Source organism: Odontesthes bonariensis, chromosome 21 (genome assembly GCF_027942865.1).
Source record: "Odontesthes bonariensis isolate fOdoBon6 chromosome 21, fOdoBon6.hap1, whole genome shotgun sequence".
In the NCBI taxonomy this organism is placed as follows: domain Eukaryota; kingdom Metazoa; phylum Chordata; class Actinopteri; order Atheriniformes; family Atherinopsidae; genus Odontesthes; species Odontesthes bonariensis.
The window spans coordinates 20,109,217-20,128,435 of NC_134526.1; the positions used below are offsets into that span (position 1 = coordinate 20,109,217).

The 19,219-nt window shown below is 45.4% G+C and overlaps 2 protein-coding genes across 2 annotated transcripts; one reads left to right on the top strand and one right to left on the bottom strand.

Moving 5' to 3' along the window:
- Positions 1-713: 713 nt before the first annotated feature.
- Positions 714-7,470, top strand: cdr2l (cerebellar degeneration-related protein 2-like). Its single transcript, XM_075453220.1, has 5 exons — positions 714-1,100; positions 3,867-3,979; positions 4,593-4,741; positions 5,322-5,486; positions 5,687-7,470. Exons 1-5 carry the CDS (start codon positions 1,022-1,024, stop codon positions 6,597-6,599), a joined length of 1,419 nt encoding a protein of 472 aa, XP_075309335.1. The 5' UTR covers positions 714-1,021; the 3' UTR covers positions 6,600-7,470.
- arhgdia (Rho GDP dissociation inhibitor (GDI) alpha) lies at positions 7,361-18,414 on the bottom strand. Its single transcript, XM_075453221.1, has 6 exons — positions 18,328-18,414; positions 11,711-11,906; positions 10,882-10,965; positions 10,236-10,312; positions 10,035-10,098; positions 7,361-8,964 (listed from the first exon to the last, which is right to left on the bottom strand). The coding sequence occupies exons 2-6, from the start codon at positions 11,898-11,900 to the stop codon at positions 8,762-8,764; spliced, it is 618 nt and encodes a 205-aa protein (XP_075309336.1). The 5' UTR covers positions 11,901-11,906; positions 18,328-18,414; the 3' UTR covers positions 7,361-8,761.
- Positions 18,415-19,219: the final 805 nt, after the last annotated feature.

Genomic DNA, 19,219 nt, shown 5'->3' on the forward strand with positions numbered 1-19,219 from the left:
AAGTTTTGGAGTTCATCAGTAGAAGTTTTATTCCAAGGATATTTGTTTCCAGTTAAAATAAAGGCTGTTTTCTCATAATTGACTTATGCCAACCCCTCACATACACCAGGCTTCTGGGGTTAGTGCAGGAGTCTTTAGGCACCCTTAATTTCTTTATATATAGTCAGAACATAGGAACAGGCGCAGTCAATTACTGACAGATGCAAACATAAATGGGATTACAGTATATAAGGTCATAAGAGTTTGTACAATTCTGAATGTGTAAAGATGATCCCACACCGCTTAAATAATGTTTAAGTCAGAGCCATGAAGATTCAGCACTCCATAAGAGCCGTTGCCACAGTTTTTTTTTTTTTAGCCCATTTCTTCTGTCGTTTGGTCTTAAATCTGTGGAAGCCCATTTCCGCCACTTAATAAAAATAACATAGTGGCGAAAACGGGCTTCCATATATTTCTACCCTATCTTCCACGTTATCTTTTGTCAATTTCCCTAAAACGCAGCTCATTGATAGGGAGAAACGATACGTCTTTGCAACACAACAAGGCCTAAGGATAAAATTGGCTCTTTGCTAGGTTGTACGACGCCTCTATAAATACACATATGTGGACCAGTCTCTCTCTCTTTTTTTTTTTTGTTTTGAAATCAAAGATTATTTTTTTTTACCAGCATTTCCCACAGCACGTGAACGCGGCATCAGTATTTGACCAGTGGGCTGTCAGCGCGCGTGCCCGGCTCCGCTGCACGCCTGACAAACCCTCTCACCAAAGACAAAACAGGCTCCCTCCTCCACCAGCCGGTAATCTTTTCGTTTCGTTTAATGTCCGATAAGACTGATGCGGCGGGCCTCGAACCTGCAGATGCTTAAAAAAAGCAGGTGCCCGTGCCTCTGGCTTTCCTCTTTAAATTATTTGCCTTGAAGGGGCTGCACGCTTGGGAGGCATCGCCGCTATTGTTTGTTGTCACTTCCGGGCGAGACGTTTGTGTGTGGCAGAGCAGACCAAAAGAAGTTCACCGGCATCGATGCTCCGCGCGGCAAGGATGGAGGAGTTTGTCACGGAGGAGGATGAGCCATGGTACGATCAGCGGGACCTGGAGCAAGGTGAGGCATCCTTTCTGTCATCATTTTCATGTCTCAGTTTTGTATGGAGCGACAACACAACACTATCTTGTCAACAAAAAGGAAAGAAAAAGAGAGTAATGCATGAGGAGGTGGGTGGACAGGGAGCAGGGAATGGACGCGCCCCTTGGAAAACAGATTTCATGCAGGCTGTGATGATAACGTCTCTGCATCTGGGTTTGGAGCTGCCTGCCCCCCCCCCCCCCCATCTCTGCTCTCTTCCTCTGTCAATTATGCTGATCTTGTCCGTGGATTTCCCAGAATAGTCCTGCTGTCTGTCTGACTGAGTGAATGCGGCCTCTGTTTTAGCTCCTTCCTACATCCTTGCTCTCCTCGCCTCTCATGCTAGATTTTCTTGCCCTATCTATAAAGCACACTGTAGGCACTCTGTTGATCGTGGTTCTGGGTGAAGGTTACAAAAACACTCATCTGTTTGGTGGTTTGCACAATATTCGCCAATATTCAAAAGACAAAACAGTCACTCAGTCTCCTCTGCGAGGAACATTGCAAAAAAAAAACATCCCAGAATTATGGCAATTCACAAGAGCTCAGACTTTGGATGAGGCCGCATCTGCTGCGTCCAGACAGGAAATGTGAAATCAGATATTTCTTTGTGCTTGCTTGTGGCACTCGTGGAGAGACCGTCCCTCTCGGTAATGACTTAAATGGATGCGAGAGGATGCATCTCAGAGCAGAGATGAGTGCTCTGGTGAGAGTGCGTTCTTCCTCTGCAGTGGCGGCCTCAGCATCACCCCATCTGCTGATTACCTGCTGACCCGGAGAACTAAAGCTGCTTTGTGCCTCATCAGAGCGTTGCACATTGTCACAGAAAGGGACAGGTGGATTTGTGTGTGTGTGTGTGTGTGTGTGTGTGTGTGTGTGTGTGTGTGTGTGTGTGTGTGTCCACGCAGTATTTTTGTCTGTATTTTATTCTCTACATTACTCTGTATCAACACCGAATTCATTAAGCCCCCCCTCCTCCCTCCTCAGGGCTGAGCTGATTAGGGAGCCCCAGACAAAACCTCCTTAGTCAGGATCAGAGATTTCAGGCTTTGGGGTCAGATTGGAAGCATAACTGCAGTCTGCTCCAAACACACATCGTCCTGCATGAACTCCGGGCCGGGGCTTTATTTTACCCAAGAAGGGGGTTGCTGTTATGCAACCTCTGTGCCGCCAGCTCTGCTGTTTGGTGACCCAAACGGGTTCTTTAAGGTGTGCGAGCATCCGAGGTGCCGCTGTGCCGATGGCATGGTGATGTCGTGTTTGTGTTCCACCTCCAGGGGCGGAATTCACACGTCGCAGAGCACTGCGGGGACAGATGTGCAGGGAGCGGAAACGCGCAAGCAAGAGATATGGGACGCTTGTTTTCTTTTCCCTCTGCACACAGCCTCTTGCCTTTCTCCTCCGTGCACACAATTCAGAGATGACATAACTCGGCACGTGTCAGCCACAGCAGCAGAGACGGAGCGGTGGCTGAGTTGGACCTGGGGGTGAAGGCTTGCTGTGCTCTCTCCTCTCTCTCTCACACACACACTCAGTTGGCCTATTATCACTCAGCGGTTTGGGCTGAGTTGTTGTTATCAGCCCTGGTTTCAAACAGGAAAATGCAGCCTGTCCCTTCCTCCCTCAGCAGCATTGAAGACAAATGAAGTAGCAGAGATGTGGGCAGAGTAAACGAATGAAGCTTGTTAGATAAGGGTTCCTGCTGCCTTCAGGCATAGTGGATTTCTATAAACCAACAATGTAATCTAATCGTTTGAATTTTCCGCCAAGGATGATGCGGCTGCTGATGCATTGGCCTCCACACTGTGGTCATAAAACCCTCCATTCATGTCCAGCAGTGGATGTCAAAGGCTCCCTGTTTCTTCCTGCCTTTGCGCTTCTCTGCTGTGTTGTTAAGGGCTTCAAGTGTGCACAGCTAGCAGAATTCTTCTCCTCCTCCTCTCCCTCCTATTTGCTCCAGCTTCACCAGAGATGAATAATGTATGCTTCAAGCTTGCCAAATATCAGCAACTGTGAAAGTCTCTGTGGTCTTATCATTGCACAAGCTCCCAGTGTGCACATTCTGTTTGCATCGGTATAATCGAAGCTCAAGCCAAATGCACACAGACGGAGCGAAGTTAACATCTGCTCTGATCACCATTAGAAAGGCCAGGTTAGGACCCGACAGCCTCTGCTATTGAGCCATGCTGTCGTAGTACCAGCAGAATGTGGCTTGGCATTGTCTTGCTGAAATAAGCAAAGCCCTCCCTGGAAAAAGGCACCATGTGGATGTTTTCCTGTGCATGTTACGCATTCCATGTGCACAAATGCACACCCACACATCACAGATACTGTCCTGATGACACGCCACATACCTTAGTTAACTGTTTCCAGAGCAAATACATTTTTTTCTTTTTTTTAATGAAAATTATCATGCTCCTCCGTGTCTTTTCGTCCTTGTTCCACCTTGTTATCTTTCATAAAAACACATTTATGTTGTATTTCTACTATTATTCCACCTACATCTACGTCCCTTTCACAATGTCTAACAGCTCCGTTTAAATCGTGGGAATAAATGAGCTTTTCCTTTTACCTTATGATATAATTCTAATATTCTGAGATGAGGCAGATTTTTTTTTTTTTTCTTTTCTTTTTGCAGTCACATTTCAAAAGCACTGCCCTGAGTAGGACTTATCTAGCACTTGTGCTCTGTACTCAACCTCGGTCTGCTGTTTGTGTCTGTCCCGCTCTCTCGGCGGATATCAGACCTGCACTTGGCAGCGGAGCTCGGCAAGACTCTCCTCGAGCGCAACAAGGAGCTGGAAGACTCTCTTCAGCAGATGTACATCAACAATGAGGAGCAAGTGCAGGAGATAGAGGTATGTTTGTACCAGAGATCTGAACATCTGGCCCTTTGAGCTAAATTTAAACATCTTTCTGGTAGTCTTTAGGCCTCGCTCATCATTAATTTTATACTCGGGTTGAACTTTGTGCTTCTTATCAGAGAAACCTCAAAGATAATTTGAGCCACAGTTGCTGTCGCTGAACGTTTCGATAGCAATCAGATTTGTTCCTTTTTAAATTCTACCTCGGCAAAGAATATCTCTATTACGTTACACTCTTTTGCAACCACATTCCTGCTGTCTTTTTGGTAATAATATATACAGTTTGGGTTGGAAAGATTTGGATTTAGTCTATTCTAGTTTGGTTGGATATCTCTCTTTCAATGATATCTCAATGATTCAGTTGTATTTATGTTACAGTTGCAATGAATAATGGCTCCAGTGTCAAATTAACTTAAAACAAATGAGAAAATTCACAACTGAAAAATATGTGAAGTTGAGTTTTTTTGAGTAACTTTTCCCACACGGCTAAAGTTTTGTGTGCTCAGTTGATGATATTAAACTGTTTAATGCATCATTTGGTCAGGTTTGCACCAAAGTGGATGTATTTAGTCACCAGTTGTTCGCGTTTTGCATTTCCTTTTTGTAGTACCTGTCCAAGCAACTGGAAATGTTGCGGGAGATGAACGAGCAGCATGCAAAGGTGTACGAACAGCTGGATGTGACTGCCAGGGAGCTGGAAATCACCAACGAGAAACTGGTGCTGGAGAGCAAGGCCTCGCAGCAGAAGACAGACAGGTGATCCGCAGCTGCTTGTTGCCCTCTCTGAGGCCGTCACTGTTAGCATTTGCTGCTTAATGTTGCATGGCAGCCAAGGTCTCCACAAACAGCTTTGTTAATGACTCTGTGTACCAAACCATCTTGCAATCCGGTTATGTAACGCTGCCCTTAGTAGGGGTGAAAAAAAACAAGGAGCCTATGTAAAAACCATGATCCCCTCGTCATCGTCACATAAATCTTTAAAGGAGTTTGACGTCTTGTAACCGTAAACTAGCTGGAGGCTGGTACTCCAAATGTCAGGGAGCAGCTTGTGTTAGCTTGCTGCTCCTTCCACCTCAGCAGCCACCCGCTACATGTTTTCCCTGCCTAGAAATGTCATAATCAGGGATTAGTTATTTATAAATCATGTCACTGAGCTCAAGGTTTAAAACGCTTGGGTAGCCGTATCTGCTCCTACCAAACGTAGCGCTTCATATCGCGCATTTTCTGTTTTGTAACAGAGACTCGGCGCAGCTTTAAAAAAGAGAATCGAGTCGCCTCGTGAAGTGACGTCACGAGCACCGAGCGAACATTGGTGTGTTTGTGTGTGCGCGTGCAGGCTGACTGGCACCATGGAGGCCTTGCTGAGTCAGGTGGACAGTCTCACGTCTCGGGTTGAGGAGCTGCGAACTCTGGAGGAGCTGAGGGTCCATCGGGAGAAGAAGGAACGGCGCAAGACCATCCACTCGTTCCCCTGCCTCAAAGAGCTCTGCACTGCTCCCAGGTATTCCCACCACACAGTGCAAACAAAGTGCCACACGTCATTACTCTGCTGTCCAGTTGCACGTCAGAGGTTTTGTTGTAATTGTATCTTCTGTTTCTGGTCTTCATTGTTGTTGCCGCTTTTTAAATTGATCCTCCAGGAGTTTTGTGGTTAAAGTCTACTTATTTACTACTAATCCGGCGATGCGACACGTTGTTTAGGTATGAGGATGGTTTCCTGCTGGCCAATCCGGGTAGCGTAGACCTGGTTGAGAGACGGCCTTTGGATGAGGAAAACGAGCGCCTGAGAGACATTGTTTCGTCCCTGCACTCGGCCATGGCCTCGGAGCGGTCCAAGCGGGAGAGTGCTGAGCAGGAGTGTGCCGCAGTGCTGCAGGAGTTTGAGCGCCTGGAACAGCGTCTCTTGGGCGCAGAGGGCTGCCACCTGCGGGTTCAGGAGCTCGAAGCCGAGCTGCAGGAGATGCAGCAACTCAGGAAGTCCCGGGTGTGTCTGATTGGGGACATGGAAGACGGCCTAGAGACGCTGCTCAGTAACGGCCCTGAGACGGACACCCCAGAGGAGGGCACGGGGCTGGAGGAGGGAGGTGAAGGAGAGTCAGGGCAGCAAGGAGGCCCAGTGCGGAAAAGCTGCAGCGACACGGCCCTGAATGCCATCTCGGCTGCCTCAGGAAGACGACAGGGCAGTTACGCCCTCCACAGCAACGGCACGCGCAAACGGGGCATGTCCATTCTGCGGGAGGTGGACGAGCAGTACCACGCTCTGCTGGAGAAGTACGAGGAGCTGCTGGGGAAGTGTAGGCGCCACGAGGACGGCATGTGCCACGCCGGCGTACAGACCTCGCGGCCCGTCTCCAGAGACCCTTCCATGAAAGAGTACAGCATGATCCTGGCGGAGCCTTCGACATCCGGGGCCATCGCCGCCGCCGCCCCGCCCACGCCTCCCCAAACTCCCTCCACTCCAGAGGCTCTGGAGGGGATCAGCAGGCAGGTGGAGCAGGTGGACAAAAGGCTGAGTCAGAACACGCCGGAGTACAAGACGCTGTTCAAAGAGATCTTCTCCAGACTGCAGAAGACCAAGAGTGACATGAACTCCACCAAGAGCAGAAAGAAATGAACTCGAGCTCATTATACAAGATGATACTAAATGCACTGAAAACCGCTACAGACTTACCCTGTGTTACCTCACTTAGCTTGACCTTTCACCACTCTTAACTATAGGGGTGGATGTTTTTTAGTTTTTTCCTTTTGCTCTTTGGGGAAAAAGCTAATTGTTGATAAGAAACTGCCAAATGTTGTATTTCACTGTGTGGATGAAATGCCTTTTGGGTGTCGGTTACCGACGCATAATCAGACCAGAAGATGGTGTTGTGATGTATTTTGTGACGGAGGTTAACTGATGCAGTGATTTAACTATTGCCATCCATGTTGTGTTTCCTGTAAGCACTAATGAAGCCAAAATCATCTCAAAAACAGAAATTTTGGTTGGCTTTGAAAGCATTTGTAGCATGTATCCAATAACACGAAATGTAAAATGTGTCTTTAAAAGCGGGTAAAAAAAATAAAAATAAATCAATGACAAGCTTTTTGATCAGAAGCAATAGTGATGTTTAGAAAACCTAAATCTCTAGACGGCTCAGTGTGTTGGTGCCAAGTGGATTTTCTGCCCTTACAGCATGCGAAACTAGCTACAGGTGCTGGACCTGTTTGATCGGCTAATGTGTGAGAATAAAATCAGTCCCACACAGTGTGGTTCCTGTAATTAAAAAGGTTTAACCAGCAAGAATGATCCATCGGTTTAAAAAAAAAAATAATAATAAAAATAATCACAGAAGCACTAAGGTTATGTTTGAAATGAGACACATGCATACACGCACGCCCAGTCTGAACATTTTAATGTGAACACAGGACATCAGTAAACTGCAGGTAACACAGACGTACAGAGTCAGAACCATCAGCCCGAGAGCTGCACGAAGGCAAACGTTCATCATTCATAAACTTGTGGAGTGTATATTTTAAGAAAAAAAAAACCCCAACAACCTTTCATATTGCAGGATGTGTTAACCATTGGTGTTTGGTTGAGGACTGAGGCTCCCACACTGATTCAAAAGTCGATTACAGACATTTAACCTAAAAAGATGAAGCGGAAGAGTCCGGAGGCCCAGTCAGCTGTGGTAATCGTTAACCAGAGTAATACAAAGTGAGCGGAGTAACCGTTCCTGTGTTCAATTCTGGAAAGAGCTGCGGTGACACTTTCGACACACTGGAAATGTCCTCAGGGACTGGAGAACACTGGGTGACGGCCACAAAGTACAAACTGGACTCTTAGAGTTCATTTATTAGATTTTAAAACCACTACAATCACTGGAATGAAGATGGTGTTTAAGAGGAGGTGTTATCCAACGCCTACATGTAATGGCTTCTACAAGTAATCAAACCTGAAGGAAAAAGACATTAGAAGTCCTTAGTTCGGATTCCCTGTCCACGTATTACAAGTTGTATTAAAAACAGGCTCATTTTGAATTTATTCTGAAGGCAAATGGCTCAACTACGCTGCCTACTTCTTCCTAACAGTTAAGGCCACATGCTGCTTATAAAAGTTCCATAATACCCTGATCAGGAGAGGACCAGCCGCAACAAAAGCGAGGGGCAGGCAGAGGGTTAGAGGTAACGGGTTCCCCCCTGTTCTCTCAGCAGAGTTTGTCCAGTGCTAAACTATTTGAAAAAAAAGAGCTGGCCTGAATTCCAAATAATTTAACAAGACCCAAGTACAAATAATCTGCTCAAAGGCTTTAGCGTGGCAGCGTCCAGCAAAGGATTGCTCACCGGCTGTACAGCGACCACATACTACAGCTTGCTGTACGGCGCTAGTCAAGGCAGATCGTGGTTATCGTACAAAACGTGTGAGAGGGGGGAAGGAATGAGAGAAAAAGGTGGTACAGGGCAGAGGAAATCACACACAGATAATCCTTTTTTTTTTTACTGATTTTCTTTTTCCTTATATAAACAAACCATAAGAGAAAAATCTGGCTTGTGCACATCATTCGCTTTCTCCATCTTTTTTTTTTTTTGAGGATTTAATACTTTTCAGAAAGGGCGGGTGCGAACAGTTTAAGCGTTAGGAAGGGGAGGAATGACGAGATTGAATCAAGAAAAATAACTGCGAGAGCAAGGGGCTGATGGACGGAGAGCGCAAAAGCCTGAAGGAAAAAAAAAAAAGAAGAAGAGCAGCAAAATTATGGAATGACTGAAAGAGAAAAACGCTGATGGAGGGGAGGATCAGTCTTTCCAATCCTTCTTGATAGCGAGGCTCCATTCCCAGGACAGGTGGTCGTGCTTGTCGTCGTCAGTGAACTTAGACTTGATGTTGTAGGTGCCGCGGGCCAGCATCCCTTTGGGCGACTCCTCCATAGTGGTGAGGAACTCGTAGTCCTCGTCTGGTCTCGGGCCGTAGCTGCCGACCATGTACTCCGTCTTATCAACTGGAGATAGAGAGGGAGAGAGAGAGTAGAAGGAGACTTCTTCAGGATTCCACGAACAACATCGCTCCCAGACCCCGGAAAAAGGACGCAATTACGCCAACATCTAGTCTAACTGTGACTCAGCTCTGCAGAGAAAACAGCAACTCACAGCACTCGCTGCCAATAGCTGACGCAGACAAAGTTCTTTACAAATACAAATGCACAGTATGAGCTGCAGTTTAATCACTTAACAACTGGGGCTCTTCTTTTTTAAAAGACACTGTGGGAAATCACACACGATCTCAATCGTCGTGAGAAATCAGCTTTCAGTCCAGATTGACGACGCTGTCATTTCTGTCTGTTTAAGGTTCCGAGCGCAACCTCCTAAAAACTGTTTATGCAGCCGATGGCCGTTGAGTGAAGGCCGCTTCCTGCTGCTCCTGCTGCTCCTGCTGGCGTGTGTGCAGTAAGCAAGGATTCTGGACATCAGCCAGAGAAAGTGACAGCACCCACGCTGACTGGCCAAAAAAGCAAAGTCACCATCTGGATTTAACTAAACATGCTTACGGTCCTCCCATTGGGAAAGTAGAGCAGTGATTAATGCGTTTCAGCTGAGGCAGCGAGCAGCTCCTCAAAGCATGTCGGACCCACGCTGTGGTTGTGAAAACGATGTTTCGGTGTCAGAGGGGTCAAATTACTGGTCCGCACCAGGCAAACAAAACAACAGAGGAAAAAAAAATTAAATAAAATCGCTGGAACTACTAAAAGCGGGTTAAGAACTGTCTGACTGGAGGGATGGCGTGAGCTGTGACATCTTTCCACATCTGTGCCCAGATTCAAAATGATTTGATCGGCTCCAATGCAGGCATTAGAGTAGAAACAAATACCTGGAAATTGCTCAACATTCCTGCATAAAGTAGCTTCAAATATAAAACTTCCAGGAAGTGACTCAGCCCGTCTGAAATATTATAGATGTCATCAGGTAAACAATGAAACGCTCAAGAGGTGCTGGTAGGTGGTTTTGTCCCCGCTGGGCAAAGCCTGAGGAACTGAGGTTATTAAAGAGAATAAGAAAACTGGAGTTGACTCACCTTTAACTCCTTTCCTGAATGACTGCTGAATGTACTTCAGGCCCGACACGATCTCTTTGTTCACCTGCAAAAGGCAACATACATCATTTCCGGATCCCCACCATAACAGCTGACTGAAACTGAAGAATTATCTCCGACACTGGCAAGCTGTCGGACATAAACGGAGCGCTGCGGCGGGTTTGATGAAGACCAGACTCTGACCTTGAAGTTGATCTTTATTCTGTACTCAACTCCCTCCTTCAGCGTGAATGGGTTCTTCCTGAAGTTCTCCAGGTCTCCTGGCAGAGGAGAGCAACACAGTAATGAACGACTGTCTTTAGAGTGAATGACGATCATGTCATGCAGCATGAGTATCCTTCAGAAACAAATATTTCTTTGTTTCACAAACACAGGTCCCTGTGGTGACAACACTGCCCACCAGGGGGCAGAGTGCTTCCAATGAGCAGCTGCTGCCCTGGTCTGTTGTAGCTCAGTGTGACCGCTGAGGGGGGCCAGAGTGCATGCAGGAAATGGCCAATTAACCCACTTGCTCAGGAATCATGTCAATGCTAATTAGCGAACTAATGACCTAACGGATCATTTGGTTTCTATTTGCAAGACTAACACCGATTAGCACTTGAGACCTCCTCCTGTGTGTAGGAGAGCTGCCAAAAATGTGTTTTAAATTTGAATTAAAATATATATATATATATATATATATATATATATATATATATATATATATATATCTCTCAGCCATCAACTTTACACGATTACTCAAAAATCTGTGGAATTTTTTTATTTTTTTTACGTCTAGACAGCGGTCCCATACAGACCAAAGCTGCCATATCTGATGCACAATACTTACCTTGCAGGTCAAGGACCAAAGGACCAGGAGCTGTTTCGCATAACAGAGTCATCCGCGTCACCTGGACATTTGGGGTATTGGGATCTAGAAAAAGGGGCGAGAAGCGCTTAAATACAAGGACCGCCAATCGTCACAGCACCAACTTTTTACGCCCAAACTCAATATCTGCCAAATATTCTTGCTGATTTTCCAATCTTTGCAACTCTTTAAATAGTTAAAGGGCATTTCTAAGAGTTCTAGGACACTAGAAAATCCATTTGCAGTGCCGGTGTGTTGGGAAAACCTTTATTTTATCTCCTCTGTTTACACGAGGAGGCTTCGCATTGTGGTAGGTAGCTGTACGCAGACTCGGTGAACACAACGTAGAAAAAAGAACAAGGCGTGTTGCTTTGAGGTGAAAAACCAACAAAACGCAGAGTTTTTTCCATTTCTGAAAACGGAGCTGTGTGAAAGGTACCGCTTTGACGGTAAAGATCAGGTCACAGTTTTCAATACTCTTGACTACCTGAAGTGTTGTCACAACAAATAACTGGCATGTGATGTCAGCTATTAGTACAACAAACAACATCTTTGCCATGTTTTGGAAAGACTTAAACACACATTTTACATTTTTAAAGAAAGTAAAAATGTGTAATAAGATTTCTGGTACAGAAATAAGATTTTATTTTCAAATAAGATTTGAAACAAAATTTCTGTACCAGCTGACGGAAAAAATAAAACATAATCTAAACACGTAAATGTCTTCCCTAAGTGTGGTGGCTCATGACAGAAAAGACATTTTACAGCTGTGACAGAGGATCACGGGGATTACTCTGCAGCGATCACCAACCTGCAACCACGGCAGCTTTGCCCAGCAGTGCCTCCTTGTACTTCCGCAGGCTTTCGTCATCTTTGTCCAGCTCCTTGATCTCATCTAAGCTCTTCTGGGCGGGAGGTTTGTAGTTGACGGAGGCCTCACTCTCATCGTTGGCTGCTGCAATGGCTGCCAGCTGCTCGGGTGTGGGGTCCTGCTCTGCCATGGTGCGCTAAAACGTTAAAGCGGAGAGGGGAGAGTCAGATGAGAGGAAAATAAAGCGCTGCGGACTCGTGCATGGCACGCGCCAGCTGTACTTTTTTTAACAGTGCCCTTTCTTTGATGAAATCTACACGTGAAGCACAGCAGCAAAGACGTCGGGCCGCTGGAGGTACAAAGCAGCAGGACTTGGAGGAAGTAGAGCTTGTGTAGAGCTCGTCATTACAAGACAGGGCCATCCGCAGAGTGGTGTGGCTCATATTGGGTTGGCTTCATTGTGCTTTTGTCTGTTAAGCGCCTCGGTGTGAGCTTACACATGTGTACACACAGGCAGACAAGAGCCAGGACACGAGACAAGTTCTTCTTGGCCAGGGCGCCAGTTTCTGTAAGCCGGCGATTATCTAAATCGTCTCTCCGTCACCACAAGAAGGTTTAAAAGACTACCAGCAGTGTTAGTGGTACCGTCACTGTCAGTGGTGACAGCACTGATTACGAGCCAGCGTAAGGAGACCATCTTTGTTTTCAGAGAGCGTAGAAAAAAAAAAAAGGTGGTTGGAAGAATGAAATGTGGTGGAAAAACACTAATTGATAACAGCTGGTGCACAGCCTCTCTGAAGCAGGACCAACACCTGCAAAAGGCAGCTGGATGACGGCACTCCCATAACTCGTGTGTGTGGTCTGTTCTGGTCTTGTTCTGGCCGCAGCCCTCAAGAAACTCACAGCGCACAAATCTATCAGTACAACAGCCTCTCAGTTGTTTTAGAGGGAAGCCAAAATAAGAAGTATGCCTGCTGTTCTGATCCTCCTCGCTGTTTCAAAATCAAAGCAAAAATAGATTTTATTTTGGACCAAATTAGAAGAAGTGATACCACAAAGGGTTGTAAAATAAACTGGCGACACAGTAGGACTGTGTTTTTAATGCAGCCTGCTCATTAATCTGCGTCTCGGCTAACAAAAGCAACGACACCCTCAACTTCCTGAAATGCAACCAAGCACGAAACTACAGTGTTGCACAGATACAAAAGATCACCGGAAAGAGAAGTCTTATCTGAGATGATCAATCACTGACATAAAAAAATAATAATAATAATAAAAAAAAAAAAAAAAAAAAAAAAAAAAAAAGAGAGGAGAACAAGATCAGTGCTGCAGTGTTGACAAATTGAATTAGCCAAAAAAAAACAAAAAAACAAACAAAAAAAAAAAAAAAAAACAGGAAGACTGCAATAGATACAGTAACTTCTCCATTTTAGTGCCACTAAAGTTGCTATAAAGACACTGTAAACCGCCTACTGTGAGCGGGTTAACATGGGAATCATCATCTATCAGCAAAGGCAAACATGAAAAGCAATCCTGGCCGACGCCACCTGGTAAAGGCTAAGCTTCGCCTGTGCTGCAAACAGGCCACACAAAACGGGTTTGCACCTTTCTCTCTGTTATGCCTCCATGTGCATACAGGTGCGTATGAGGCCCCCTGGAACTCGCTCAGTTTTTCCAAACTGAGTGTGCAAACTCTGTGCTCCCATAAAAAAAAGGAACGAGAACAACTTTCCTTTTGGGCCAACATCAGCGTTTGGGCCGCTCAGGGAGAAGGAGAACGGGCAGCAGATGACACAGCGGCGTCAAGCTTTTTCTCGCTTCGCCTGTCTCGACCCTCCCAGCAGCTCTCATGCAGCAGGCACCACGAGACGGTGACTGCAGCGCACAGAGATGCGACTGCAGCGCACAGAGATGCGACTGCAGCGCACAGAGATGCGACTGCAGCGCACAGAGATGCGACTGCAGCGCACAGAGATGCGACTGCAGCTAACAGAGATGCGACTGCAGCTAACAGAGATGCGACTGCAGCGCACAGAGATGCGACTGCAGCTAACAGAGATGCGACTGCAGCGCACAGAGATGCGACTGCAGCGCACAGAGATGTGACCGAGCAGGAAGTGCTCCAGTTTCTCTGACATGTTGCTCTGCTGGAAAATGCTAAAAGGAAGACATTTTTTTTTTTCTTTTACACCTCAAACATTCCTTTCCTACCCTTAAAACATGTCCATTTTCACACATTTTGAAACTTTTTAAAGATATGAACACCATATAGAGTGACATCTATTCACTGATTGAGAATAGAACTAGTTGAAGCGAATAGTTTAATCTGAAAAAAGCAGTTCTTTCTGAGTTTCACACATTTTATTGATTCCTGCTGTATGGTGGCTCTTTCAGCAGAACCACATTGGATCTATGCTTTTAGTGAAAACGTCCGTCTCTGGGCTTTCGCTTTCAGCCACACGACACCTACCAACACAGGCACTAACAAATCGAGTAGAATTTCTGTCCATGGGTGTTATGCAACGCCTGCAAACCCCCACATCACTCAGAGATGCCATCTTAATAAGCTATGCCACTGTTGATTTGGGAAAGTAAAGGCCCATGTGTTCTGTAAAAAACACAGATTAACAATGATGACATCACCACCCTCGTAATGACGGGCATTTTTGTCTTTCTGGCTCAAACAATGCGAGTTGCAGTTAAGTGGCATCACACTGCTCAGCCAGGAAAAGGCCCCGTCATTGTTCCGCCTGCTGGGAATCAGCTCCGCAGTCATGAGACTGGGTGTGCTGCTGAGCTTCTCCACCTCGCAGCCCCTTCACCTGTGCAGCTCGGCCTGAGAGTAAACCGTTTTGCTGGAGTGCGCTCGGCAGAAGTAGAAATTAACAAACGTGCCCAGGCTCCTGCAGGCTTGAGATCAGGCCTGTTTCCTTAGCAACACAACTCAGCGTCTGTTTAAACGTGGGATTATGGCTAAAAAGGAATTCAGGCTCTCTTGAGCGTAGCAGATCAGGGACGAGGAAATTCTTCACTGAGGGCCTGGGGATCGAACCTCCAACTCAGTGATCAGGGACCAAACCGCTCTCCCACAGGAGCCACGGCCTGCCCCTTTAGTGCTTGTGGTTTGTGTGACGGTCCTTCAAGGCCAGAACAGACCAGAGAGATGCCACGTATCTACAGAATTACTGATAGTGAGAGGAAACTAGGGAATTTTAGCTGTCATTTCACACTTTATTACATATTATCTCGGTTGGCATCTTTTGGGTTGAATTCAGTCAGCTGATGCAATATTCTGACTGTGAATGGCAATTCTGGCAAGAAAAGAATACAATAAACAAAACTGGATTGCACCACTCTCAGCTATTTAAGTGGACGAACTGGTCATGGCAGCCTTTTGAGAAATCAGCTCTCTCTTTGCAGGACTATCACTGTCGGACAGCCTCACCGGAGACATTTTAAGGTGTAAAAGGGCATCAGTTTTATCTACACAGAGGTCAAGTCTTAAGTATGCGATCAGTGTCGAGCAACATTTCATGCAATCCGACCAGCTCTGCCCACAGAAATCTCCAACGAATCGGATGTTGACGTACAGGTTTTGTTTTTCATCAAAGTGTCCAGAAACGCCTCGCCCTGAGGAGGAAACCCTGAATGTACCCCCGCTCAGACACTTCTTTTGAGCAGTGTGCAGCTTTCACTCTTCTCCAGAAATGGGCCTCATGAATTATTTTAATTAGCGGAGTTATCTGATGAAAATGCTCGACACAGGAAAAAAGAAAACAAGGCCTTACTGGGGTTTTTCAGCTCTACTGCAGCTGCTTTACTGACAAAAAAACAAAACAGGGAAGTGGAAAATCTCCCAGTTGATCATTTATGCCCCTTAATAACCGTAACATGTTACGATGGAAGATGACTGCCCTTCACCCGAATGAGCAACCTCTGCGAAGTGACATTTATTGTGGCTCTGCTGCCGCTTTGATCCTGTCTGAAGCCTCTCGCACAGCACTGAAAGGCGTGTTTGTGTGTGTGCGTGCGCGCGCGCGCAAGCGAGACCTTTGGACATTCAATCCACCCAGCTTCTCCCTCTACATTTCCCTGTCCTGCTGCTGCAATGAAAGCTCATAAACCGGAGGAGCACCACTCGCTTTCCTCAAGAGAACCATCCAAACTCTGATCCCCTTTGTTCTGAATAAAATGATTCTCTATCAGCCAGATGCAGCTATAGCGGTTAAAATCATCACATCCTATCTTTTTGTAGTGAAGCATTCGGCTGGGTAGATTCTTTTTAACACGCATCAAATAAAACTATCAAACTGTTTGCCCACTATGATTTTTGTGTTGATTTATGTTTGCAGAACTGTGATCACAAGGAAGTCTTGAATGCCGTATATCTGGATAATACCAAGCCCTCATGTTTGATAGTGAGTAGGTAGAAGTGCATTCTTCTTGATTCAGGTAAGGATGCCTTGCATGGCAAACTGCAGTATTTTGGCAAACAGTTTGCCTCGTCGCAAACTTCCTTTTTCATGCGAGAGCTAAATGATTCACATCCTCTAGCGCGCCAAACCACAGACGAAGCACAACTCATCCTCTTAATGTGCTTCTAAGGAGGCCAGCCCAGGCAAATAGGTTTTAAAAGATGTCATAAATGCAAAGGAGATTGTTCTCTAAACAGTGCAGGGTTTCATGGCACCCTGGAACCAGAGCTGCCAGAGCTAAACTTACCTAAGCTTTGAGGAAGTGTTGCAGAAAGGCCTCTGGGCAGAGTTGATGCAATGTAGCCTTAGCAGAAGTAAAAGAGGTTAGGGGAGGGAAAAAAAAAAATCAACTGATATGCATCCAAGAGCCTTAAAGCAAGTCCTCAGGATGTCATGGAAATCAGTACGTCTGCAGCGAATATTAGACTGGTCGCAAATAAAACATGCGGCAGAAGGAGGGGGCTACGAGACTTAAGTAAAACAAAACACAACTCTAACCCAGGAAGGACCAGAACAAATAGGAAGCTTTAAAAATAGCCAGCGAGAAATCCATGGGGCAGGAAGCTCAGCCTGCGAGCAAATGGGATGGCCAAGGAGTCAGCTGAGAGCTCAAGGCTCGTTGCCCCCCTGCTCCACGATCAAGAGCAGGACGGCAACCGTACGACAGCAACAATTTCCTACGAAGGCATAAGATACAAACAAGAATCCCCCCAGAGAATTTTAAACATTTCATTTTGATGACGCATATCAAAGCACTAAAGGATGGATGGATGGAACAGCTTATCAAGGCTGCTGAAGAGGTTGAGGAAGACCTCTCGACCTCTTGAAGATGGTGGGTGTGGGGTAGCCAACATACCTCCTCTGTTTTAGCTCAGCCTCACGGGCTGATAAGTGGAGGCCACTGACATGATCCAACATGGCTGGAGACCACTAAAGAGCGCTGCACACTGACAGACAGGCATGACTCTGGAAAAATAGCTTCCCATGAAATGGACAATAGCAAAGCAATCGCTACTTTTTAAACTCAAACTGCAACCAGCAAATATAGATGATAAAATCTGTGCATTTTGTTGCACAACTTTTTTAATACTTCTGACTACAGCATCCCCTTACTATGAGCAGCTGGGAAGCGCAGAGCTTTCACTAACACGCAAAGGTCCTTTTTTGGTTTAGACTTTACGCCCCAACATGTCGAATAGAAACTGCAGAGACATCCGGCCGTCTCTGCAGGGAGGCGTAGCTTCAAAGTGAAGCGAGGCAAACGACAGAAATGCACTATATGACAGTTTTCCAACTTCCACGAGAGGGTAGAAGAGAGAGAAAAAAAAAAGAAAAAAAAAAAGATTTCTCCAGACCATTTGTCACACACACACACAGGAAGGAAAGGGAAGATTCACGATTTGTGCGATCACGCACACTAATCTTTTGCCAGCCATTCAGACCAAGCGCACAGCTTTACTATCATACTAAAGTCAAGTGGAGCGCTTTTGATCTCGGCAAGTGGTCCGTGTGCACTTGACCGTGGAAACCCTCAAATAGCCAAAATGGTGGCGGGTTTTAGGTGCGAGCTGAATCAAATAAGAAGACAGCTGAGTTCCAGGAAGTGGCAGAATATGTGCCTAATACACCCGACCGCGTGATAGCCGGGCTCACAGGCACATTTTAAAGTTGACTCAATGACGCACTCGAATAAAGTTTTTGGCCGTCCACTACTCGCTGCACAAACTACATGTGTGCACTATTAAGTGCAATTGAAGGCATTATCGTTACCTAACCGCCAACACTGGCAGCTCAGACCAAGCTCGACACCCGGAAATTCACAACTGACAATTGCTTCTACTCCCCTCACAGAGGTCGGATAACTTTATAACATACGGATAAACTTGAAGATAATGGTTGGTAAAACATAAAAGGTTATAAATCAAGACTGGAAAAACCACAGCCCCGACCATAGGAAGTAGCTCTTTGGTAAAAACACATTGTTCCTGTTACAAATTCACCTTTAAAACAATAACTTAGCCCATATTTTCTGATAAAGTATTAAAAACCTAACGAAATGACCAATATCAGCTCCAAGATACATGTTTTACGAGCTAAAGCGAGCTATTATAGGAGTCCGGTGGGTGTTTTAATAAGTCTTACCGTTTCAGTGTTGGTAGGTTGGGACAGTCTCCAGTGAATGGGAGCGAAGTGAAGCAGCGGAGGAAAAACCTGCGACTGCTACTGCTAACAGCTACATCCGGTTTACAACCGTCAAAATAAAAGCAGCCTTTACCAAGTTGTACAAGCGTTCGAAAACAATTTGTGTTTACGTTAAACAAAGTTTATTGATACGTATTGTTGAAAGGCTCAGGGGGTCAAAAACCTCCAAATCACGTTTAGTTTTTATTCTACTATTTACTGTACTCTACTATTTACAATAAATTTAGCAATTTATTGTGTATGTCTACTTAATGTTACTTTACAATGTTTCTCCGCGGTGTTAAAACTATCAGTGCTTACTTACGCCATTTACTAATAACGCTTATAACAAAACGTAACAGACAGCATTCTGTCATAATATATTATGCACAGCTATTAATAAATGCCTCAACTTCATTAAATGTTTACATCTTTACAAGAAACTGGTGTTTTGCAGTTGTAGCTATTTGGGCTTTAAATAAGTTATAGCAGTTGACATCACACTGTTTCAGGTTTTCTGTTCATAGAAGGACGATGTCGATGTTATGAAGACACAAAAGAATAACAATAAAAACGTTCCCATGACCACATAGAAAAACGACTTGCTTCAACGATGAAAACCTGACCGGAAGAAGTACTATTTTTTTTTAATATGCACCTATTGAAACGCTTCCGGAAAAAAAAAAAGTGCTACGGCACGCGTTGGTAGCCCAAATGTGCCGCCTTCTGAGGTCCGGAAATTCAACTTTACACTTCCTCCTCAGTTTGTACAAATCTTAGCTGTTTGCATTTGAGTTTTTAATCTTCTAAAGCACTACCACGTTCCATTTATGGAGCCAACATGCATTAAAAA